The sequence below is a fragment of the Ursus arctos genome, unplaced genomic scaffold (genome assembly GCF_023065955.2).
Source record: "Ursus arctos isolate Adak ecotype North America unplaced genomic scaffold, UrsArc2.0 scaffold_7, whole genome shotgun sequence".
Taxonomy (NCBI): Eukaryota; Metazoa; Chordata; class Mammalia; order Carnivora; family Ursidae; genus Ursus; species Ursus arctos.
This window is the reverse complement of record NW_026623089.1, coordinates 7,212,302-7,236,435: the sequence shown is the minus strand read 5'-3', so window position 1 is coordinate 7,236,435 and position 24,134 is coordinate 7,212,302. Positions and strand designations below refer to the sequence as shown.

The 24,134-nt window shown below is 60.0% G+C and overlaps 1 protein-coding gene across 1 annotated transcript in view; it reads right to left on the bottom strand.

The window, feature by feature from the left end:
* Positions 1-1,683: 1,683 nt before the first annotated feature.
* Positions 1,684-24,134, bottom strand: part of FAM53B (family with sequence similarity 53 member B) — a 107,709-nt gene continuing 85,258 nt past the window's right edge. The window contains exon 5 of the mRNA XM_026494349.3: positions 1,684-5,713. Coding sequence (XP_026350134.1) covers positions 5,345-5,713 — 369 coding nt within the window. The 3' untranslated portion in view covers positions 1,684-5,344. The remainder of the gene's footprint in view (positions 5,714-24,134) is intronic.

Genomic DNA, 24,134 nt, shown 5'->3' with positions numbered 1-24,134 from the left:
AACCCGTCCACACCTGGAGAAGCTGCTCAGTCAGCATCGGATGCAGGTGTGAGCGGGCCCGGCGCCAGGGTCCGCAGCCCCGCAGCCTGACCTGTCAGAGGGCGGAGGGCCGCGTGCCGCCCCGCGAGCCCAGCGCCGGTGCCCAGGGCAGAGCCCTGCGTTCAAGCAAACCTGGAGGCACAGGAGCTCGGGGCAGTGTCCTTCTCCTGCCCCTGGGGGAGGCACAGGGTGGGGAGCAGGGTGGCCGTGGCTGGGCGGGCAGAGCTGGACAGTGGATGCCCCTAAGTGAGGCCGGCTGGAGACCTCAGCGGAGGGGGGCCGGAGGCCTGTCTAGGGCCACTCTGTGCCCTCCCCTTGGGCGGGGAACAGGAGGCAGGGACCCTGCAAGGATGCCTAGAGACAGGGTGAGGGGCTCCCCGCCCCCCAAGCTTCAGCCACACCAGCCATGCTTCACCTGGGTCGGGAAGTCGCTGTGCTTCCGCCGCCCTGGAACAGGGGCTGCTGCTAAGAGGAAAACCCCCAGCAAGAGTCCAAACAGACTGCTTCGGTGCCTCACGCCCAGAGGGGCATCCTTGGGACCTAACGGATGTTCTAGACAAAAACTCTGTGGGCAAACGTTGGGCTTCAGAAATGCACACAAGCCTCTGAAGCCTGTCCTCAAGGCTGCAGGTTCCTGCCCCTCCGGAGCTCGGTTAGCCGGGCACCCATGATCTGGAGGGGCAGGCTCAGGGCGCGTGCGCCCCGGCGCCCACTGTGCGTCAGGCCCGAGCCGTGTACGTCTGAGCCACGCTGCCCTGGGGCGGGGGCGCGGAGGCCCCACCTGCACCGCCGCCTCCCCTCGCTGGTTGGTAGGTGGGCCGCAGGGCGCCAGGCCCGGCCGGGCCTTCCGTAGCAGCGTGACCTGCAGCGACAGCACGAGCGCTGCTGAGGGCCCAGCGGGTGACTCGCGCAGGCTCCGCGAAGGCAGACGCCTCTACCACGCCCGACTCGGAGATCACACGCAGCCGGCGTCTCCGCTCGGCCGGCCTGGGGTCCCCGGCTTTGGCCGGAGGGAGCGGCTGGGCCCCTCCACCTGCAAACACGCACCCGTGTGCACACACCCGTCGCCCTGGGAGCCCTGCTGCTCACAGGGGCTCGCTCGTCTCCCGCATCGGAGCCTCTGGACAGCTCGGAGACGTCTGCTCGCCCCATCTTTCGGCGCCAACCCCCAGGCTCGGAGGGGACACATGGGCCCAGACGCTGCCCCCGGCAACCAAGAGCTAGCGCTGCCACGGACGGAGCGGGCGGAGCGGCCCGGCCACCCCACGTGACAAACCACACGGCAGGCTCCCAGAGGCTGGGTGCTGAACCAGGAAGCTTTATTTACACAGTAAGAGTAACAAGCAAATTCCTGAGAGACTAGAGCGGCTCTAGTGCGAGGCAGTCGTGGCCCGCGTGGGACGACAGGCGGCCGTGGGCGGAGGGGGCGGCGCAGGCCCGGCGCGGTCAGCACACGCAGGACCCGCCCGGGGCGATCGGATGGGCGAGCACGCGCAGCCCACGCGCCGACCCCGCGCCCCCGGGGCCTCTCCCCCACGCACTGAAAACACAACTTATTTGCCAAAGAGACTATGCTAGAAGATCAGACTATCCTACTTAGGCTACAGGATCTCTGCTGTGGTCTGCGGGGTTTTCTCCATTATCTTTTCTCTTCTTTTCAAAGACCAGGCAGTGTTTTCTCTGTCTGGAGCCAATGGGAGGGGCTCGACCCAGTGTGCGGATGTGGCAAGAGGCGGCCTCACGACCTATACGGGGGGGCAGAGTGCCTGGGCCACGCTAGCCACGGCCCGGCGGCTGAGCCCCAGGGCCACTGCTCACGCCCAGGGCCCAGGCCCGAAGCGGTCATCGTTCAGGGAACGGCCCCAAGGCCACGGAGTGCACGTGGCTTTAGCCTCCCCGGCGGACGTGGAGGCCCAGCCCGGGCCCGCGGCAGAGCGTCCAGGGGTGGGTTTTAAATACCATGGAAGCTTGCTCAGACCGGCAGTGCCCTGAACGCCCCCTCGGGCGGCCTCAGCCAGAGCCCGGAGATCGCATGCCTGCCCGGGCACTAGGAGACCCATTTGGACATTTGGGTTTGTTTTCTTTTCAGTGTGGACTTTTCCTTTATTTAAATTTTCTTTCAGCGTACAAATTCACACAACGTTCCTGCTACAAACACTTCGATGACAAGTAAGGCTTTCTGAGAATGAGAGTCTATGATGATCGGCACGTGCCCCGTGGCCTGATGTCTGCCTGTGGCCCGACGCCGGCCCGGCCTCCACCGCGAGTAAGGCAAGAGGGTTTGTGGTAAACGGTGAGGCGACGGCCCTGACCCAGGCCCGGCCCAGCCCCTGCGGGCAGACGGCAGCTCCGGGCAGCCTGCGGCCGTGCACGAGGCTCCCTCTGGAGTAGGCAGGGATGCACGCGACGGGGAGCCTCTCCTCCCCACCCCGCTCCCTGGAGCCACGACCCAGCGCTTGTCCTTCAAGGGCCCGCCGGCAGCCAGGCGGCTTGGTTCAGCCCTCCCTCCTGGCTCAGAACTTCCTGGGTCTCCCTTCAGAGGCGGGAGCTCACGGGCTTCCCCCAGGAGAGGCAGGGCCTGGACGACGGTGGGGCTCCTGCACCCGGAGGCTGCCAGCCCACCCACAGCCGCGTGGGGACAGCCACGCGCGGTCAGAGGGAGCCCCTTGGGTGAGCCTCCCTCCAAAAGCCTCCAGACCAGAAGTCCTGGTGTCAGTGGGATGGAGCACGACATGCCTGCCTGGACGGCGGGCGGCACCTGCTACCGGGGTTGGCGCTTTCCAATCAGAGATGAACGTGAAATGACTGAAGGGCGTTTCTTTCTTTGAGCAGAAGGACAATGGCCATTCTCCCCCCACTGCTGCTGCTGTGGGCTTGGGCTAGGAGCTTTGGTGGCAGTGAGGACGGCAAAGAGGGGCCTGAGGAGGCTGGAGGGCCAAACCCTGCCTTGGGCGGGGGTACCTTCTGCCCGAAAGTGCCCTGGGACTGGGTTTGTGGGTCGATGGGACCAGCCTGAAAGAAGGCGGGAAGGCTTGGCCTTCTTTGCCACCAGGCCTGAGAAGGGGGGAGGTTGGCAGGCAGGGTCTGAAGGCAGGTCACCAGCCCCAGAGCCCTGTGACACACACCCACTACCATGTGCCTCCCAGGTGACCATGAGGAAAGGCAGCTGGGGGTCATTGCTCAGGCCATCTGGCTCAGCTCTCAGTCCCTCACTGTGGCATGGACCAGGACATGCCCCCCCACCCCTTCCATAGGAAAGACTGCCTTAGAGGCCATGCTCCATCTGTGGCCACTCTTGGTGTGGCCTGGGTGCTGGTACCGCCCTCCCCAGGCTTTCTGAGGACACAAGGCACCAGCGTGCGCTCTCTAAATTCATATGCTGCCAGACGTCACTCAACAACGACCCCGGCCTCCTCTTGGTTTGCTCTAAGAAGACGTGGCCTCCATGGCCCACTGCGTGGGGGTCAGGCAAGATGGCAGGTCTACCAGGGCCACCAGCTCCCTGCTTTGGCTCCGCAGGGCCCTGAGGGCATATGCCTTTGGTGGGAGCCACTGAAGGGCAACTGTTCCGGCCCCAGGACCTGCCATGTGCCCACACAACCACGATGCTACCCGACTTGAGGCTTTGAACACAATCTGGGAGCGCCACGGAGTTGAGATTTTCTCTACAAGCATCTTATGGCTGATTTTTAAGAAATACCACCTATAAATCAGAACTTGAGCACCACGCTTTTGATCGAGTAAAACTGTGAAGGTGTAAGTAGAGTTTCCCAAATAGGGTCTTTCTTTTGTGGAAAAAGGGTGAGAACCATTCGTACTCACGCTGTGGAAGTGAGGCGTCTGCTGTCCACAAAAGATGAGCAAAAGCAAAGAGACTACCAACGTGCCTTGTTACGTGTCAGCAAACTCAAGAGAATACACCAGTTACTTTTAGCCATATAGGGAAAGGAGCCACTGGCTCATAAGCTGACCCAATTGCTATTGTCTGCAGAAGATGCCAAGTTTGCTACAGGCCAGACTCCAGGAGAGCAGAGCCCGTGTGGTGTGTCTGCCAGCCGGGCTTCCTGAGAGCGAAACCTCAGGGGGTCGGGGGGCGGGGGTGGGGTGGGGTTCCCCTCGAGCGGGGAGTCCGCAGGGGTGCCAGGAGCTGGGGACGGTGCGTGCTCACCGCGCTCTGTGCCCGCAGTATGGCCTGGCAGCAGGGACGCGGCTGGAGGCACTCTGCTCCCCCGCCGACCAGCAGGGCGCTCGTCTGCGGTGGATGGTGCACCTTGATTAAAGCCAGCAGTCCCACCGACCGCGAATATGCTTCCGGTACTGCAGGGGGCCTCGCAAGCCCCCAGTCCAGGCCCCCCAGAGCAGCCAACCGACATCCTCCAGCCCTGAAAAGTGCACAGGGCCCGGCTGCGGGCACCTGCTCACAGCTCCTGCCTCCTGAGCGTGTTTTCAAGAGGTCACCCGTTACTGGTGACATCCCCCCACTCACCTGAATCCAGCTAATCACTCGGTGACAGGTTGGCCACAGAGAATGGCCGCCACGTGCCAACCCTGCCCAAGCGGCTCCCCGGAGCTGCAGACAGCCACGGGCTCGGGCTCTCCACGCCACAGGACAGGCAAGCAGTTCTGTCTTTTCGGCCAACAGATCCACCCACGTCTACCCAATGCAGACGCTCTAACAAGCAGCCCAAGCTGTTCCCCAGGCCCCCACAGTTCTGACATGGAGAGCCCCCCTGGCACCCCAGGGCCTCTGTCTCCCACACTTGGAATTAAGGCCAAATGGTTCTGATGTTACTACAGAGGAAAGCGTCTCCCGAACCTTCCCAAGCCTGAAGCAGGGGGACCTGGGAGAGAAGGCACGGAGTACAACGGACTGAAAGAAGCTGGGGGGCCGACCCCCCCGAAATGAACCTGAGCAGGAGGCCGGGAAGGGCCTGACACCGCCGGATGGACCTGAGCACAAGCCCACCCCCACCAGCCCCGCCGGCAGTTGCACGCCAAGCAGGGCCCTGCGGGACACGCGAGGTGCCTGGCGGGGCGGCCGGGGAGGAACCGGGGCGGGGGGGGGGGCGGGAAGGGGCCCAGACCAGGAAGCTGCTCTCGGGCTCGGGCGGCTCGACAGCCGGGGCCACTGTGCTGGTGAGGGGCAGGGGCAGGCCGCTGGGCGGCGTGGCTGGGCCCGCGGGCGGGACAGCCTCTCGGGGGGCCGCTGTGCCCGCTCCTGGGACCCAACACCCCCTGGGGAGGTCGCGTCAGGCCCGGGAGGGGGGCTCCCCGCCTCGAGTGCCCACCGAGTGCCCGCCGCCCCTCAGTTGTTCTCTATCTGTTCAATGTCCAACTCGCCGTCCAGGGAGCAGGGGCTGTTCCCGGCTGCCCCGCGGTCCCGCCAGGCCGAGGCCGGCCCCCAACTCCTGGCACAGCCCTCGCCCAGGGCGCAGCCGCCCGCCTCCTCACAGCACTGCTCCTCCTTGCAGGCCAGCTGGTCGTCGAAGGCCGGGGGCAGAGGCTCGGGGACCGGGGTCCCGGCGGGGGTCCTGCCCCCCAGGCTGGAGGCCGAGGCCGAGAGCAAGGCGGTCCAGGACCTGGTGCTGCTGACGTGAAGGGTGAAGGGGCTGTGCGGGCCGCAGTCCTCCATCCCCGCGCTCAGGCAGCTGAGGCTGCTGAAGGTCTGACAGTTCTGTGGGGAGACAGACACACAGGTCACTGAAGGTCCCGTGCCCGTCCCAAACCCAAGGACCGGACACCCTAGACGGCCTGGCCGCAGCGCCTGGGCCTATCTGGTGAAGGGTCTGCTGGGCGGTGAAGCCCACCACAGCCTGGCCTCCTCCATCATCTGGGCAAGGAAGAGGGGCCGTCGGCAAGCCAGCATGAAGAAATATGCCCCGGCCGACGAACACTGGGTTAGCAGACGCAAAATCCAGTTACCCGCCAATTAGGAAAGAGCCCGAGCTTGGTATCCCCAGCCGAAGGGAAGCTGCGGTGGGAAGGCCAGGCTCCGCACCCTGCACGGACCACCCTTCTGAAGGGTGATCTGACGGAAACGCACCACCTCCCTTCAGCGGGCAACTTCGCTTCTAGAATTTCTATCTTCAGAAAACACTTTAGGATGCATGCAAAAATTCAGCAAAATGAAGACCCCTTGCCATACTGTTGAGTTGAAATGAAGCAAGTACTCCAAACCCCCCATGATAATGGGTCCATAAAGCAAGTCTCTTCTGACAGGGGGAGGCTAAGGCTCTCAGCCTTAGAAAGAACACTGCTGGACTGAATTTTCAGACCGAATAGAAACCTCGTCAGGCTGCAGAGCTGCACAGAGGGGTCTAACGCCCACCCTCTCACCATGACCGGGAGTGGAAGATGGGGCCAGGAGGGTAGAGCTCCCCAGCCATCCAGAGAGGAGTTTCCCATGTGCGCCGGAGCCCCGGCTGGAGACGCCAGTTCTCCAGCGAGGGTCAGGCCCGCGCCCTCAACAGGCGCTCGGTGGTAGATGCCGCAGCTCTGTATCCTGACGGGGAGGCTGGGCTCACCTGCTGGGGGCCTCAAGCAGACCCCTCAGCCTCCCTGGCCTCGGCTGCCTCACCTGTGGAGAGGCGAATGATGGTCCCTACCTATTCCATAGGGCTCTTCGAAGGCCCAGTGGGAAACTGGCTGCCCCACCAAGAGCTGCCCCTGCGTGGGGCCAGCCTGCGGAAGGAGGCAGCCCGTGGCCCCAAACAGGACCTGAGGGTGCTTGGGGACACCTGTTCTCGAGAGGGGGCAGGCCCAGCACTGTGCACACGTGCGTTAGGTTAAACATCTGCTTTCACGACACAGCAAATATCGGGACAGAGGGTTGCGATGGCTAGGGGTGCCCACAGCCTCGCCCTGCCCCCCCCCCCACAGGACCAGCCGCAATGCCGTCTCCTTTCAAAGGGGACCCGAGAGGAGAGATGTGCTGGAGGGCAGAAGAGAGACCTTTGGGCCCCGGCTGCTTGCGGACAGCAAACGGACCGTGCACACGGGGGAGCGAGGGCGGGGACCCGGAACACCAAGCTCACGGGCCGTCCCGAGGGCCCTGGTCCTTTCACAGGCTTCGGTGTTCACGGGTCACTCTGAAATAAAGATGACCACCGGCCGTCATGGCACACAAGCTGCTGAAACAGGCTCAGCAAACGGAGAAGAAAAGCCGCTCTCTCTGGAGGAAGGTGGCTGGGCCTGTCGTGTGCACGCTCATTGTTCCCGAACGCTCCAGAGTAGACTGGTCTCATGGGTTTGCTTTTCTTGGAATCTTTTGATTAACTGAGAAAGGTGAAGCCTGGGAGGCTGGGGAGGCTCTGGGAGAGAGTGCTGGGCTTGAAGACAGAAGGGCCGGGCCACCGATTAGACCTACGAGGCTGGTTCAGGCCTGGTGGAAGCCCAGGTCATGGCCCTAGCAGACTGGGGGCCCCCCAGTCCCCCCGCCTGGGCCACATGGGGTTCAGCGAGGCCCCGGTCTACACAGCGCACGGCCCCTGCCCCGCCACGGTGGAGGGCTGGAGACGGCTCCCAGAGCAGAACACGACCTAACTCTCGGCAATGGGAGGGTCTCCGGGGCCCCTTCTGCCTCCCAGCCCTCTCTCATGCTGCCTAGACCTGAGCCAGAACAGGAGAAAGTGGGCAGATGGCCTTGCCCGGACAGGGCTGCCAGCCCTCCATCTCAGCCTGTGACCCCGGCTGCCCTGCACAGGGAAGTGCAGGAGAGGCGAGGTGGCGTCGTGGAGCCCTGATGCCTGGGGAGCCAGATGCCGCCCCCCCCACCCGGCCGCGCAGTCGGCCTCTCGCCCTCCAGGAGTTGCGGTGTACGAGAATATGCCATGAGTGTCGACGTGACTCCCGTTATAAAATAACAACGTCGGACATCAGCCAGATGTGCTCCGAAGGGATCACAGACAATGCCCCTGGGGGATCAGCCACGTCTGCCCTCCTCAGCGCTGGACGCCTGCTGTGAGCTGTAACATGGCAACAGTGGGAGGCGCGGCCCTAACCTGAACAGGAAACGCGCCCGAGTCAGCGTTCACCTTCCCCAGCTGCTCAGACTGTCCCACCCACAGACTGGCCTCGTGGGTTAAAGGCACAGGTGGGTGGGGGTGGAGGACTGTGTCTGACTTTATGGCAAGTGTGACAGTGTGTGTCTGGGCACTAATCCTGTTAAACATTAGCCACACCAGCAGCAGGGTGCTGGGGACCCCAGTTTGCTGGGGCCTTTCTGCTTTTGCCTGAAGTATTCCCTGGAGAGAGCTGAGGTCAGACAGGCTATCACAGACCCGGGCTCTGCCACCAACGAGTGCCAAGGCTGCAGACAAGACCCTCCAAGCTATGGACCTCAGCCCACCCACCAAATACGGGGGCGGGGGGGCTAGGGCACCTGGGGCCACCCTGCGCCAGCTGTCTGGAATAACCGGGTCCTTTTTGCTTTGCAGCCGGGTAAGAAGCTGCCAGGGCTGGTTGGTGAATGTTGTCACAAGCAGACCCCAGGGTGTCACTGCACCCCACCCCCCAGAAGTCCTCAAAGGCACCTGCTCCTTGACTGCAAAGCCAATGTCACCTTGAAAACTTTGTTGACTCAAAACTCAGCCATTTCAGCCACGGGAAAAACCAAGACCGGCCCCAGCTGAATGCTCCAGCTGCTGGCAAGCCGCACCTGTCAGGGAGGAATGTGGCCCACACAATGGGGCAGTGTGCGTCCTGCCCAGACTCCGTCCCTGGGGAGCCTACCCCGTGCCGACACCCAGGGCCTAGGGCTCGCCGGTGCCCACCACGCCCTGGGGGCAGGGGCCTGCCCAGCCTCTCCTGACAGCTCACACTTCCCAGAAGCCCGGCTCCCACAGAAGAATGCTGCTTGGGCCTGTTGGAGGCTCGGGGGCCTGCGTGCCCTCAAAAATGTCTGGGGAAAGCTGCTAACAAGTTCGGAGTGCCCCGTGAACACATCCTTCCATGGTGAGATGCTTGCTCCAGGACGAACAGTCCCCCACCCCAAACTCTGCTCTCCTGAGGCCCCGCCCTGGCCCAGGGACTGGCCACCCACTTGGGCACAGGCCTGCTCAGGTAACCAAGATCAGAAGGAGCCATCGTTGTGGCCTCAGGCTAGTGGCTGGAAACACTGTTCAGCACTCCAGTCCTAGAGTCTGGGGCGACATCCAAAAGGAACCCCTAAGTGTCAAGATGTTCCCATCAGACCTGCCAGACCTCAGCTCTAGCCAGCCACATTCCAGCCCACCCCAACCGTCCCCCAGGGGTTTCCCAGCCAGGAGCAACAGGCCCCCCTCCGCATTCCTACATCCTCCTGGGTGGGAGGCCCTTGGCCCAGCCCTGGGGACAGAGACAGAGGTCCTCACCTTCTGTGGTGCACCCCCGGTGGAAGTCTGGGTGGTCCTTATAGACGGCAGCCCATCAGACCCTGGGCCTCAACAGCACCTCAAGAGCCAGGCCCAGCTCCCTTCTCTACGCCCAGTTCCCCCCCACCCACACTGTGAAGGGTCCACGAAGGGCACAGTCCCTGCAGATGGAGGACCTGTGCCTGGGGCTGCAAGCTCAAAAACGAACCCCCCCCCCGCCCCGAAACTTGCGTTAACTCAATAGACATTCAGCCCCGTCCTGCTGCACGCACCAGCTTGGGCCCGCAAGCTCAGGCCCCTCCTCTAGTCCTACTGCTCTGATGCCAGCCTGGAGGAGCACGGAGGGTGGGGGGCATCCAGAATCGTCCACTAGCTGAACTGCACCACAGGCTTATCAATAGAGACCCAGAGCATAAGGCTGGTGGGGGGTAAGGAGACAACAGGCTTCTCCAGAGACGAGTTCCGGGATGCCAGAGTCCCCCTGGAGGAAGGGCGGGGCATCCCAGAGACAAGGACAAGGGCAAAGGTGGGCTGTTGGAGTGCTGGGTCCCCTCTCTCCCGATTGTCCTACCCTGAAGAGAGCAGGCTATTCTCCTCACTCCCGTCTCCCTGGGCCCCCCCCGAGCCCTGAACCCAGCAGCCCTGGTGGAGCAGCTCGGGAGGGAGCTTCTGGAGTTGGAGGAACTGGACCCAAGTCTGGCTCCGCCATGGCTGACTTTCTAGAACAGCAATGCAGGTCCTGGCCAGAGGCCGAAGGCTGAGCCCCGCAGGAGCCCGGCCGCCAGGAGCCAGCCCGCCTGCGGTTTGCTGGGGAGCAGAGGTTGCTGGGACCCCTCTCCTTGGATGTTCTGTGTCCTCAGCGTTGTGCCCCCCCCCCCGAGCTGCCCTTAGCATCGAACTGGGACAAGACGTGCCCCCCGCCGAGGCGCACCCCTTCCCAGACAACAGCTGTGGCAGAGCCCGCCGCTCCGGCTTCGGCCGCTGGTCTTCTAGACAGGCACACTTGGCTTGTCCTCTACTGAAGGCTGTCCCATCTTTTCAATACAACCTTACAGATCTCTGCGTGTTACGGATTTTGAGGGAGGTACCTCCAGTCCCTCTAGAAAGAGGGGCATAACAAAGCCCAACTCACGAGTCAGGGTGATCAGGCCTGCGCCTGGCCTGAGCTGCCCGGAGCCGTGCAGCCACTCTGCTGGAAGCTGCTGGGCCCAGGGCTCTGGCTAAGCAGAGGCATTTCCTCCCCCAAACAGACACTTTGACGAGAACAGAACTCTCCAAGTATCAAGAGAACACCAGGCCACGAAGAATGGCTAGCGGCCTGGAAATTTTCTAAGTCTCATTTATGCTGGAAGTTGGCACAGAAACAACCAAGAAGGCAAGACATGAGGTTTCCTGGGGTGGGTTTTGGTTTTTGTTGTTGTTTTTTTAATATCTCAGAGAAGAGGAAAAGGTCCCAGCACATGCTGGGCCGAACGTGAATCCGTCTCTGGCAAATCTGAACTCTGCACGAAGGCCAGCTCTCTCAGAGGAAGCCCCGGACCTGAGGGGTCAGGTACGGGGGCTGCTTCTCCCAAGGCTGCCCCGGGTCGGCGCTGTGGGGGGCGTGGTGACAGGCCGGGTGGGAGATGGCTGAGCCCAGGGGGCGCGGCCCCGGCCGGAGGCTGCCGCTCAGGGCCCCATAAAGGCTGGCCCCTTGCTCTGGGCACCTTATCGTCATGCCCCTGCCACAGCCCAGTTCCACTTCCTGCGTGGGGCGGGTCAGCTGCTCGCCCAGGCCTGTGTCAAGGCCCAGCCCATTTCTGTGAAATGCTTACCTTTGGACTCCACAAGAGGCAGCCTTTTTGAGCCTGGACTGTTTCTCTACCCACAGGAACAAGGGAAACCCACATAGGCCCTGAAAATAGGAAATAGCGTTGCCCCACGGGCAGTCTCTGGGGCCCGGTGAGCCCTGCTGATTTGGCACTGGCTACTCGGGGCTCTCCTCCAGATCACAGTTTCTAGAATCAAACAGCCCAGGGGGCCAGGGACTATCTCTGGGGCATAATGATGGCCTTGGGCAGTTACTAGGCCATCCCTGGCTTCCGGGGCCACTGCTTCCTCAACTTACTTTTGCAGAGGCCACACCTGTTTGCTGAGTGCCTCTTTACCTGGCAGGCTCCCATTTACCCGCCCTCCCCCCCAAACCCCAGCTTTCCATCGTTCCTTCTGGAAGCCACCCGAAAGCCTGCGTGCACCGTGCCTAGCCCCGCACAGTACTGACCCCCACCCCACTGCCTGGCCCGGATGCTCGCTCACAGGAGGTGCTCAGTGCAGCCTGGGGGGATGAGAAGGACCCACCTGGTTAGCCCCACCTGGCTCGGCTTGTGTGCCTGTGCAGCCCGGAGCTCCCCAGGCTGTGGTGGGCAAGAATGGGCCTTGGTGGCCCAGAGCCCTGCAAGCCCTCTGAATGGTGCCCCCCGCCCCCAGGCCACACTGTGACAGACACAGTTTCTGCACCAGGCCCCCAGGGGGCAAATGACCTGCCCCAACACAGAAGGTGTGGAAGCCAATGCGAAAGGGCCTTCCAGCACTCTGGCAATCAGAAAACAAACATTTTGTTTCTGCGGCATGCACCCCAGCCAGCACACACTCAGGACAGGACTTGTGAAACCACCTCGCTCTCGGGTTGGTGTAAGGAGAACTCCAGCCTAACAAAAGTCCAGGGACCTTTCCAAAGCACACAAGGGCTCTGGCAGGGGGCCAAGGCTAACGTGCTGCGGGGATGCACGAGGTGTCGGGGGGCGGCTTCTACAGCAGCAGGATCGCGGGGCACGGAAGGGGGGGCCTTGGAGGGCATGGTGGGCCCTGGTTTCTGTACAGCTGCCTGGGGTGGGTGCTCTGAGGGCCACATCAGAGCACAGGGGGCCAGAACTACAGAGTATCAGGGCCCTTGCAGCTCTGTGTCTTTGTTCCAAATAGTGGCTTCCAGAAAAGAAGATTTTTGTTGGAAAACTGAGCAAATCGTCCACCAGTTTAACGACTGCATTTTGCAGACTGGCAGACTGAGGTCAAGACCAGGGACGAGACCCCCCCAGTCGCATGGCTAGTTGATGTGCAACCAGACCTCTGACTTCCAGGCTGTGCTCAGGAGAACATCTGATCCTCCGGCAGGACGGCCGCCCAGGAAAGGCTAGACAAGCCCGGGCTGGAATCCCAGCTCCCGTGTGCCCTCTGCGGGACCTTGGCAAATCATTAAACTTCTGAGCCTCAGTTTCTCATTTGTACCAGGAGGCTAAGAAGAGCCCCAAACAAAGTCCTAGCATCGTTTAGAGAACTGATTGCAATTAGAGCACCAAGGAGGCCGATGAAGGTGCCTAGCAAACCAGGGCTCCTCCCGCCTCCCCACTCTGCCCAGGCCCAGAGGGTGTGCCCGGGGCGCTCTGGGGACACTGCACTGCACAGCAAAGGGGTCAGGGGGCTCAGCTTTTGGAACAGAATCTATACTACAGGTGGTCAAATCCAACTGCCCTTTTTTTTTTTTTAATTTTTATTTATTTATCTGAGAGATAGTGAGAGAGAGCACAAGAGCAAGGTGGGGGCAGAAGGAGAAGCAGACTTCCCCGCTGAGCAGGGAGCTTCCCGGGATTCTGGGATTATAACCTGAGCCGAAGGCAGATGCTTAACCGACTGAGCCATCCAGGTGCCCCCCAACTGCCCTTTTTAATCCAAACCTGCTTTCGGGAGCAAGAAGACACGGCAGAGACACAAAAGGTAAAATCTCTAGGAACAGAAATATAAGAACTGGCAAAAATGATAGGAAGAAAACCGTCAAGAACACAAAACCAGGCTCGCACAAAACAGAATAACATGGTGTGTTGCAGACAGAAGACTTGACCTCAAAGAGCTGTGAATTCTCCCCACGTGACTTCCTAAACTGAATACAATCCCCATCTAAAATATCAACGGCACCCCTCCCACCACCTTCAAACAAAGTGATTCTCACGTTTTTAACAGAAAATAAACAGCAGAAATTAATCAGGAAAACGGTACGGAACAGTGAGGAGACACTCTGTCAGATGCTAGCCACACAAGAGAAAGCCCTAGTAACGCAGAGCACCCTGCCACGTGAGGACACGCAGAGACTACGAGACCCAGCTCAGTACGCTGCACAGGTGGAATCTCAAAGCCGAGAGCAAGAGACGGAATCTCCAGTCGCTGGTGTTGAGATAAATGGGGGGCCACCAACAGAGAAAAAAGAAAAGCTGGCTCCACACTCACGCCATAAACACGCTCAAGTCCATCCACAGGGACCAAAGCTTGCAACAGAAGCCCCAGAAACATGGCAGAATTCCTTTATGATCTTGGGATAAAGAGGCCTTTCTAAAACTCAGAATCCAGACCCATAAAATAATAAATTGGATAAAAACATACACGGGTCAAAAGAAAGTGACAAGCACTGGAGGGAATGTAAAATTGTACAGTCACTTTGGAAAACAGTCTGGCAGTTTCTCCAAATGTGAAACACGGAGTTACCGTGTGACCCAGCAGTTCCACCCCCAGGCACACACCCACGAGACGTGAGGGCGCGTCTGCACAAGAACGCATGCGCGTGTTCATGGCGGCGTCATTACTCCCGCCCCGGAAGCGCAAACAAACACACTGGCCACCGACCCGTGAACGGGTAGGTAAGCTGTGGTCTGTCTGGACGACGGAATACGGTGTGGCCACAGAAAGGAGAAGCCCTGACACCTGCTGCCACGGAGGGGACCTAGGAAACACCAGGCTGAGTGAAGAAGCCACACAAGAGACCACGTGCCGCACGAGCCCATCTACATGGCAAGTCCAGAACTGGCGAATCCATCCAGAGTGTCGATGACCCGTTGCCCGGGGCTGGGGGCAGCTGAATGCGATGGGAACTGACTGCGGCGGCGGGCCGGGGGTGGGGTGGGGTGGGGTGGTTGGTATGGGCCTTCTTTTGGGGGTGATAAAATGTTTTAAGATGGGTTGCAGTGACCCACTGACACAATGACAGGAATATACAAATTCGGGAATATATGAAAACCACTGAACTTGTACACTTCTATTTTTTTTTCAAGATTTTATTTTTAATTTATTTTTCAAACACACTTTTAATCTCTACACCCAGCAGGGCTCTAACTCACACCCCTGAGGTCAGGAGTCACATGTCCCACCCACGGAGCCAGCCAGGGGCCCCCGAACTCGTACACTTTAAATGAGTGAAGTGTGCAGCATGTGAGTTATATCTCAATAAAGCTGCTAAAGGGCAAAAGCAAAGTCAAAGTCAAAGAACAAATCAGGGACCAAGATCTGTAACTCACACCACAGGCAAAACTTATCTCCCTACTACACCACCGAGAAGAAAAACCAATAACTCAACTTTTTTTTAGGACAGAAGAACACAGCTCAGGACATCTGAACAATTTTCAAAGAGATGAAGAACAGAGGCTTGACTGTAACAGAAAGGCAAACTAAAATGACAGAGAGACCACGTGTCACCCATCCACTTGGCAAAACCCGCGTGTGACCAGTGTGTGTTGGTGGGGACACGGGCCACCTGCAGAACCCGTCAGGGTGCATGGGTCCTACAACGTCCCCTGCTCCACATCCTCAAGGAGATACACACGCCCCACCTGTGGCCCAGTGGCTCTCTTGGTGGAGTGCATCCCCCAGAGGAGCCCCCTGCCATGTCCAGAAGGATGCAGGAGCCCCGCAGCTCACCGCTGAGCAGGCCTGCACAGGCCTGAACAGGTTCGGGGGCCCGGCAGGGTGGCCTGGGAAAGACAGGCCACATCCACAGGACGGAACAGCCCGCAGCTCGGTTTGGACACGGAAACACCTCCAGGGTCTGTCATTTAAGAGAGCAAAGTGCAGAAAAGTAGATACAGCAGGTTAACTCTTGTATAAGGGAGAATAAAATAACATTCTTATTTGCTTCTATTTGCACAAAGGAGTTCTAGAAGGATCACAAGAAACAAAGTAGCAGTTAACCTGAAGCAAGACCTTCCACGATTATTTTAATTTTTGAACATGTGACGGTACCATCAAAAAATAAAATACGTATGCGTGTGTGTGTTTATTTTAAGAGGAGGATGCACACTAAGTTAGAAATTCAGAAAAGGACGACCCATAGGCCAAAATCTTATTCAAATGGTCACTTCCATTTTCAAAAAAAGGAGGCCTCCCCATCTCCATATTAAATCATTTTGATGTTTCTTGATCAAAGTTCTTTTTGACTTTCCTTCTTTCCTTATTGGCAGGAACAAGGCTTGTGCATCTTTGAAAATGGCACTTTGCAAAACCGTGCAGGAAAAAAAAAGCCCTTCCCAGCCCTGCGTTCCTGCACTTAATAATCACCAAATTAAATCTGAGGTTCATACAAGCACAGGACGTGAAAACATCAGGAAGTGCCAGTCCCGAACTGGCGAGTGGGCCACACATGTGTGCGGGCGTGCTCACTCGGCTGGTGGGCACTTTCACAGAACATAGCTGGGGGGGAATCCCTGGAAAACTCCTCGCTGCCGCAGAGGTTCGCGTGGCTCCCCGCCCGCCCACCCACACAGGCTGGTGTGGGGCTTCCTGCTCCCTGGGGGAGCATGGCCAGGCTTTGTGGGCAGACCCAAGGTGGGGCTGTGGGCTGCCTTGTGCCCCAAACCCTGGCTCTCCCGGAACAAGGCCCGTCTCTCAGATGCCACCATCCCTGTCCAGTTTGGCCAGTGTCAGCCACTTCGAGCACCTGCCCGGCCCTGCCCGCTGGTGGCGCTGGGAGGAGCCTGCACATTTGCCAGAAGGGGGTTGGAAGGAACGGCTGCTTGTGCCCGTGACAGCCCCAGCCCTGGTGCCGAGTGAGGGGACTTCAGGACACACGCCAGAGATGGCCATTTGGGCCAGGCGTCCACAATCGTGGTGTGTGAGCTGGAGCCCCCGTTTCCACCTGCCATCATATTTCTACATCTGGCAAAGGGAGGAGAAGCAGAGATGAAGTTCAAAGTGTCAAATTCTGCCGTTTTTCCCTGCAGGTTGGTAGGGGGAGACCTCTTCCTTCCTCCCCGGCAATAAAATCGAAACCATGAAGAAAGGTAAGCAAACGTTGCAGGAATACAGCTACCTGATTTATCTGCTCGAACAGGCCTAACATGGAAAACCACAGAAGCAACGTCGAGAAGCTCCTCAGGGCTTCAGCTGACAAAGCGCTCCCCATCTTAGGATAAACCTGGCTCCCCAGGGGCTACGCACACCCGTTTGCTCCCAGGAGCCAGCGTCCTGACTGGTCACAGATGGCACTGGCTCTCCTTGCACTCAGCACCTGTCGAGGTAGCCAGAGTAGGAGGGCAGGCTTGGGGAGCAGGAATGTGCTGGAGCCCCAAAGAAGGGGAACCCTGCTCTGCCAAGGTCCTCTGAGAAGAGGCCCCAGAGGACCCGTAAAACGCCCAGCTGCCCTCACTTCTGCAGCACGAAGGTGAGTTCCCTCACTAACCTTGACAGGCTCCTCGCTGACTACAATGCTGGCCATGGCAGGTGACATGGGCCCCCTCCCAGCTCTGGGACTTGGTCAACGGACAGGAGTCCAAGGGCGACGGCTCCCCGGGAAGGCACTGCCGGTAGGAGAGTGGTCCTCGGTAGGGGCATCAGAAACAACGTCTAGGCATCACTTCGGAGGGCCTCAGGCAAACCCTGCCCCCCTCCGGGCCTCCATCTGTCCTCTGTTCTGGGAAGGGGTGGTTCCCAAGGGTCGCCCCTGCTGGCTCTGGGCCCCACAGCAGGCTGCAGAAGGCAGGAGACCACAGAGTCCAAGGGCAGTGTAACCCAAGATGCGCCTGATGGGGAGACAGGCACCGGGCTTCCGGATCCAGCCCGCCACACACCGGGTGTGTCCTGGGAAAGTCCTGCCGGCTCCGGGCCATCTGCGCAATGAGAGAGTCGTCCTGCCTGGGCCCGGGGTGTCCCCGCCCTGCCCCGAGAGGCTGCTGGGCCCAACCAGCTTTGATGCTACTTGAGGCCTGGCACCAAATCCAGATCAGAACTGTTCCTCTGCCCCTGTGGCCCCAAATGGCCGCCCTGAGGCCAGACCCTGTGCCAAGCTCCAGACCCGGTGGGTCCCATGAATGTCCTCACGGGCCTCTCAGCTCATCGTGGCTCAAACCTGACCTAGCCTTTCCTCCCTGAGCCTTCACGAAGAGCAAACACCTCACGCTCACAGCAGCCCAGACAGCCCCGTTCCCGCCTCGCCCGCAGCCCCCCTGCCCGCTCAGCTCCCTCTGGGGATACCCTCCCTCAGCCAGGATCACCCCTTTCACAAACCTCGATCTCCCCTAGTAGCCCAGCTACGATACCCTCCCCGGCCCCCCGCACGCCAACCTGGAGCCCCACGCCACACCCGTGAGCTGACCGGCAGGCTCTGGAGGGCCCAGCCAGGGAGCTGCACCCTGATGCCTGGAGGACTGGGGTCGGCTACTGGGTACGAGGCCCAAGTGGCAGCCCAGCTGGCCGGAACCCTGCCTCTGCTGCCAGGACGGGGCCTCCCTCAGCTCCTTATGCAACTTAAGGTTCTCTTTCCCCATCTGTAAAATGGGGAAATAAAACTGCTCTTGTGGGGCTCTGATGGCGATGAAATGAGATCACACGCAGGGCCCGACGCGGTGGGATTTCGACACCCCTTCATGGGGCGCAGCTGCACCGGGATGGAGGCACGGGGCCCGAGCTGCAGCCCCAGGAGGAAGCAGCGGCGGGAGAGCCCCTCGTCCATCTGGACTCACGGCGAGAGCAGACTCGCGGGCGTGCTGGGCAAAGGGGTGGAGCGGGCCCGCACTGGCCACCAAGCCCCGTGGGGTGAGCAGCCGCAGCGGCCCGGCTGGGCTCAGCCAGCGTGTCCCGGCTTGCCCGAGCGCGGCAGGTGGCCACGGACATGCCCGCTGGCATCGGGTGTGGCAGGACATTCCTGGGCACATTCCGCTTCTCTGGGCCGGCTGTCCCCACCCACAGAGCCAAGGTGAGTGGCAGGGACGTGGTGCTGGTCCTGGTGCTTGGGGTCCTGGTGCTCCTAAGCCCCAGAGGCCCCATGAGAGGACTGCCTCATCTGAGGGCTTCACCTCAGCTGGAGGCAGGGGAGACACTGGCTTCGCTTTGGGGTGGGGAGGAGAGCCCCAGGGGGACTCACCCTGGTCTCCTGCCCATCAGGTGCCCTTCCCGGGATGACCGGCCTTCTAGTTCCATGTCTCCAACCAGATCCAAAGCTGCAGCCAGGCAGGGCCTACGTCTCAGAGCAGCTGGACCAGCAGACCTGGCTCAGAGCCCCAGCTCTGCCCAGGGCCCCACGGGTCACCTGAGCAGCTCCCATCCCCTCTCGCAGCCGGCTCCTCTGAGCTGCAGGGAGGGACGCCTGGAGACCACCGTGGGAGCCAGAGGGGGCACAGATCTGGGAGGCTGTGCTGTGCTTACTGGACTTCCAGACTCTCAGGACCGCCAACCCCAGGCACTCCTCAGTCTCTACTGACCGGGCACCCCTAGTGCAGGGACTCCTGGGGTACAAGGATGGGGCAGTATGGGAGGGGGTTCTAGGTTCTCCACCAGGACCAGGCCAAACCCAGCCAACAAGAAATCCAGGCTCCAGGCCAGAAGCAGGCATCGGGGGACATTTCCTTAGCGGGCACTAGAGGGGCCAGGTGTGCAAGAGGCTGCTAAGGAACCCCATCTTCAGTAGGAAGGGGGCGGCCCTGCACACACGACCAGACGGGAGCGCCTGCGCTCTCTGGCTTAGAGACTCTGGACGAGTCATTCCCACTCTGAGAGCCAGGATGGGCATCAGGACACGGACCTCATGCGGAAGCAAGCATGTGGATGGCCCAGTCAAGGCATCCGTGTGCCGACAGCACGTGGTTCCCACTTTGGAGGCCTGACTGCAGGCTCCGGAAGGGTTGGCCAGGGCGGGTCTCCGTTTCTTTGACTTTCTCAGGGACACACCTCAACATTTCCTGATAGGCTTATTTTTTCCCTTTCTATTTTTTCTCCTTTGTTCATTACTGTTGAAATGTTTGGCAGGATATGCAAACACAGCACCCGCATCTCTAGAGGCACCTAGAAGGCCCAAGAAGCCCTCACAGTCCGAGCTAATATACCTGAGAGGGATGCCCAGGGCCGGCACCTCGTCCCGAGGGACAGGCTCTGCCAGCAGCCCCGGGCACACGTGGACAGCCCAAGGCTGACTCAGCAAACTCCCACGGAGGGGGCAGCGGCAGGGCCAGGCTCAACCCCGGCTCTGTCTGTTCGAGGCCCGTGCCCTTAGCCATCACGCTACAGAAATTCAGAATAGAAATCCAAACTAATTTCTACCCACCAAGAGCCACCAGCAATGCTCACCTGCTACTGGATAACAATTCCAACAGCCAAAGGCTCTCGGGACGAGGGCTCCAAGATGGCAGCAGCCCTAAATCACTCTTAAGTCCAGACATTTCTTCATGTATAGGAAACCGACTCACAAGGTTGAGTTACCGTCAATTCCACCCGTCATCCCCTGGAATCTTGTCTTGCTCGGGAACAAAGTCAGCATTTCTGGGGGTTCGTTCTCGTGTCCTAGCAGCTGTGAAGCCTCCGATGACAGCAGGGCTAACGTTTACTAAGGATTTACAGCGAGCGTCTTCACCGGGACCGTCCCATGGAGCCCTCACAACCACCCCGGGAGGGGGGAGAGCACCACCGTCGTCGGAGGGTCAGGAAGGCGCCAAGGCCACACAGCGAGCAAGTGGGGAGGACTGAACCCCGGCAGGGTGCTGCAGGGCCGAGGGCCCGAGTGCCGGAAGGAGAGAGACAGGGGAAGGACAGGGCCTCCCTGATCCAGGACACCAGCGAGGCGGCAGCCGGCAGGAGGCCGGCGGGAGGGTGCGCCCAGGCTGACCCCACGCAGGGCCAGGCTCTCGGCCAGATGGGAGGAAAGGGCAAAGGCCGTGAGTACATTACTTTCCTCTGGAGCCCACCCCCAGGTGATGAATGATGTGTCAGGGCGAAAAGGCTGAAAGCCCCAAGGAGGAGGCCAACCCGCAAGACAAAAGAAAACAGCAGTGCGCCGTTAGGACACCCCCGATGTGCACAGAGTCCCAGGCGTCTTCCCCAGGGCTCCAGGTCGGCCCTTGCTCCCGTCCTGCCCTTAGATGTGAACGCGTGCATGTGCATGTGTGCGCACCTCTCTCTCTCTCACACGCACGCACACGCACCGCTCCGCCATCTTGTAATCGCTTCAAGATGCTGTCATTCCTACAGTGACTGATGAAGGCACGGTCCATTTGACTCTGACCCCCCGTGGCCCTCCCGGTCCAGAAGGGTGAGGTGAGCTGCAGCGGGGCAGAGGGGGCGCCCAGCAGCAGGAGACCAGCTTCCAGGCCTGGGGCCCCAGCCTCTGGCCTCACACCAACTCTGGCTGAGCCCAAGTCAGGAAATGAGCCTACTTCTCTCTTGCAAAAATAAAAATGTATAACAATTTGGAAAAAGCACAGAACTCAGGGGGAAGTCCCTCACTTTCCATCTGCAAGTGGCTACCACAAAAAGGAGCTGCCAGACACTGTGTGTCATTGGCAGAGGCCCGGGTTCACTCGGAATGGGGAGCCCAGAGCCACAGGGGCCTCGAGGGACAAGGTTCTCAAATCCCTGCGGGAGCTGCCACCACTGCCTTGGACAAAAGCAGATGGTGGCTGACCCACCCCCAAGAGAGGTCCCTGCCCCTTGGCCCCTTTCTACCCTCTGTCTTCCAAGCAGAGAGGTAGGTTGGGTCTTAAGAAAAACAGCTGCTGACACTCGTGTTCCCTCGAACTGGGCATCTACCAAGTGCAGGCAGCAGAGACTCAGTGTCTGTGGCCTCCCTTGTTCCCCTAAGTCCCCCAGGAGGCAAATGTCAGCCTCCCCCGTTGAGGTGAGGAAGCTGAGGCCTACAGAGGTCAGTGAGCAAGAGTGGCCTTTCTCGATCGGAATAACATGGTGTGTGCATACAGCACCCTGCGAACCTCAGGGGACAGTGAGTCCTGGGGGCCCTACCCAGCGGGTCACTGCAGTGGCAGCCGGTGGTCGCGCTGGTGGGCTCGGGGCACGGGGCAGTCGTTATCCTTTCCCCTCTTTAGGACACGGATGGTGCTGAGGCCACCTGCCCAGCAAGCAGGTCAGGGATCCTAATGAGGCTGGGGCCCCAGACAAGAAGGGGTGAAAGCAGAGCCAAGCACGTGGACAAACCCACAGTGATGGACCCTCCCCTCTCACTAATACCTCTCCTGGAGGCCGTAGCCAGAGCAGGCCAGCTCCAAGGTCGGGGCAGAGGGGCCAGAGTGATTTTGCTGTGACAGACGGGCTGCCTGGCAAAGCCCGATGGCCCCAGATGCCACTTCTCAAGCCTGCCACCTCCCCTCCATAGGAGGACCGGCCTGGGGGTGGGGGGCCCACCCTGGTGGCCCAAGAGACAGCCGGTGCTCAGGCTGGCTTGCGGGCATCCCGCTCAACCACCACAGCGGCCAGGCTGACGTCGTGCCAGCAATGTCCCCAAGTGAACAAGGAACCTGAGATCCTGTGGGTCAGTGCCCAACCTGGACACATGTACACTCACAGTTTATGTTGTTAGAAACACAAGACCGACTCCTGAGAGAAAGGGTGGCCTTTTCTCTCTTTTGCACTTAAAACTGGTTCTCATTGCAAAACTGAGTATGAACTCAGGGGTTTCCACCAATCCTGCTGGCAGGGTGGGGGTGAGTCCAGGATAAACCCCTTTAAATTGCACCATAAAGCTCTCCAGCGGTCGGGCTGAACTGCCTTTCTACTTCCCGCTTTCTCTCGCGCTCCCTCCCTCTTTAATCTTGCCATTGTCCCCTCTAAGAGAGACCTCTTAGTGTTCCCATGAAAGCAAGAAAAATGGACGTTCCGGAAGGTATTGTGGGACCTGCCCGGGCAGAATCGCTCACATGCCTTTTTTCTCACTATTAGCTTGAGATGATCTTAGAGAAAGAAAGAGAGAGAGGGAGACAGACACGCACACAAAAAACACAAACAAAAAAGTCCCGTCCTCGATGGCCGGTGAGAAATAAAGCCGCTCTCTGTGTCTCGAGAGGAACATCAATTGTCGGAGCGCCCAGGTTAGCGGAGAAGCACAGAATCAAGCGTCCCGCTCCCCCGGCTGAAAACAAGAAAGCAACCTCCAATTGATTGGGGGAAAGAAATTAATTGCAGCTTTAGAAAAACCTTTTCTCTCCAGCAGGGCCTTGGGCCCATTGAAGCCCAGGCTGCTCGGCAGGGCTCTTAGCGGTTACCACCATTCACCACGCGCAGGTGGCTGATACATTTCCCAGGGCTCGTCGGCGTGGGGACCGCGCCGTGCCTTTCAGCGAGGGCTGCCGGGATCTATACAGGGCCACTTAAATCAGTCTGAAGCTGTGAAAGGCTCCACCGCTCGCAGCCCGGGTCCGGCCGCCCAAACAGAGCCCCGGGAGGGCCAGCGGGCGGGCGCAGGGCCGGGAGGACGGTGCCAATTAAAAAGCCCAGCCTGTGGGCCATTCTCTCCCTCATTTTCATTCCTACAGCTACATTGTGTCCACTGGCAGTGGATTCCAAAAGCGAGGCGGCCGCATTCACCTCGCAGGGCTTTAGAGCCGCCATCCCCGAACTAGGCTAATTAAAAGCGTGGTCCCTCCCAGGCTGCTCCTGGGGAGAAGACAGAAGGCTCAGGAGACAAGGCGCAACTGTGAATGCTGGGCTCTTCCAGGGGTGACTGGCAGGCTGGGAGGAAGGGGTTCCTGGAAGGAGTAGGGCCCACCCGAGCATCAGCCCCTTGGGTCTGTGGAACATTCTAGAGCTCCCTGCATCCTCCGAACCTCAGGAAGACAGGGCAAACCTGGTATGGGTGGAAGTGGGCCCCGCTGCAGGGCTGACACGCCTCTGGGGTGCATCTACTCCCATGCCTGCTCCCTAGATGCCCAGGGGACCGCAAGCCAGGAAGCCAGGGGCCACTGACTGTTGAGATGGTCATGGTTGGTAGGAAGAAGGGACCCAGGCCTGGCCACATTCTAGCTGTTTATCCAATGCCCGCTTTGCCCCTCTGGGCCTGTTTCAACTGGAAAGCAGTGATGATGCACGCTCCCTTGCAGAATCGCTGGGCTAGCATGTACATGGCCCACACAGCCGAGCCCAGTGACAGCCAACATCGAGACCACTACCCACAGCACTGCCAAGTGGCCACCACCTTCCAAAGCTCTGCCAGCAAACCAAGGAGCTCTGGCTCCACGAGAGCCAATCAGACCCCCCAGACACAGATGGGGGGCCCTTGCTGCCCTGCTGCCTCCCTTCCCGGCGCCCTTTAGAATTCCAGGACAGTGTCTGGCCCAGCAATGGATGAAGATGTGGGGGGCAACTCTGTTCTTTCGGCAAAATGCACATTAATTCCGGCTGACCTGTGAGGCACTCGGCATCTCTTCTCCAAATTACCAGGGTATCTGAGCTGCATGAGGTCCTCCCCCAGGAACGTCTCAGAAGTGTACTGCTCAGAGGTTTCTGCCACAGAGGGAGGCCAGAGGCGACCTCAGAGAGGCTGGGGTTATCGGTTTCCCAGACGGTGTTGGGAGGGAGCATCCAGGAAGATGAGCAAAGCCCGAGAGCTTGACCGGAGAGGGCAGGTGGGTCCTGGGGGTGGCGGTGGCAGTGGCAGTGGCAATGGCAATGGCCGAGGGATGCAGAGGTGGGCAGCCAGAGCCTCCTCTGGTCGAGACACTGGGAAACGGAAGGGAT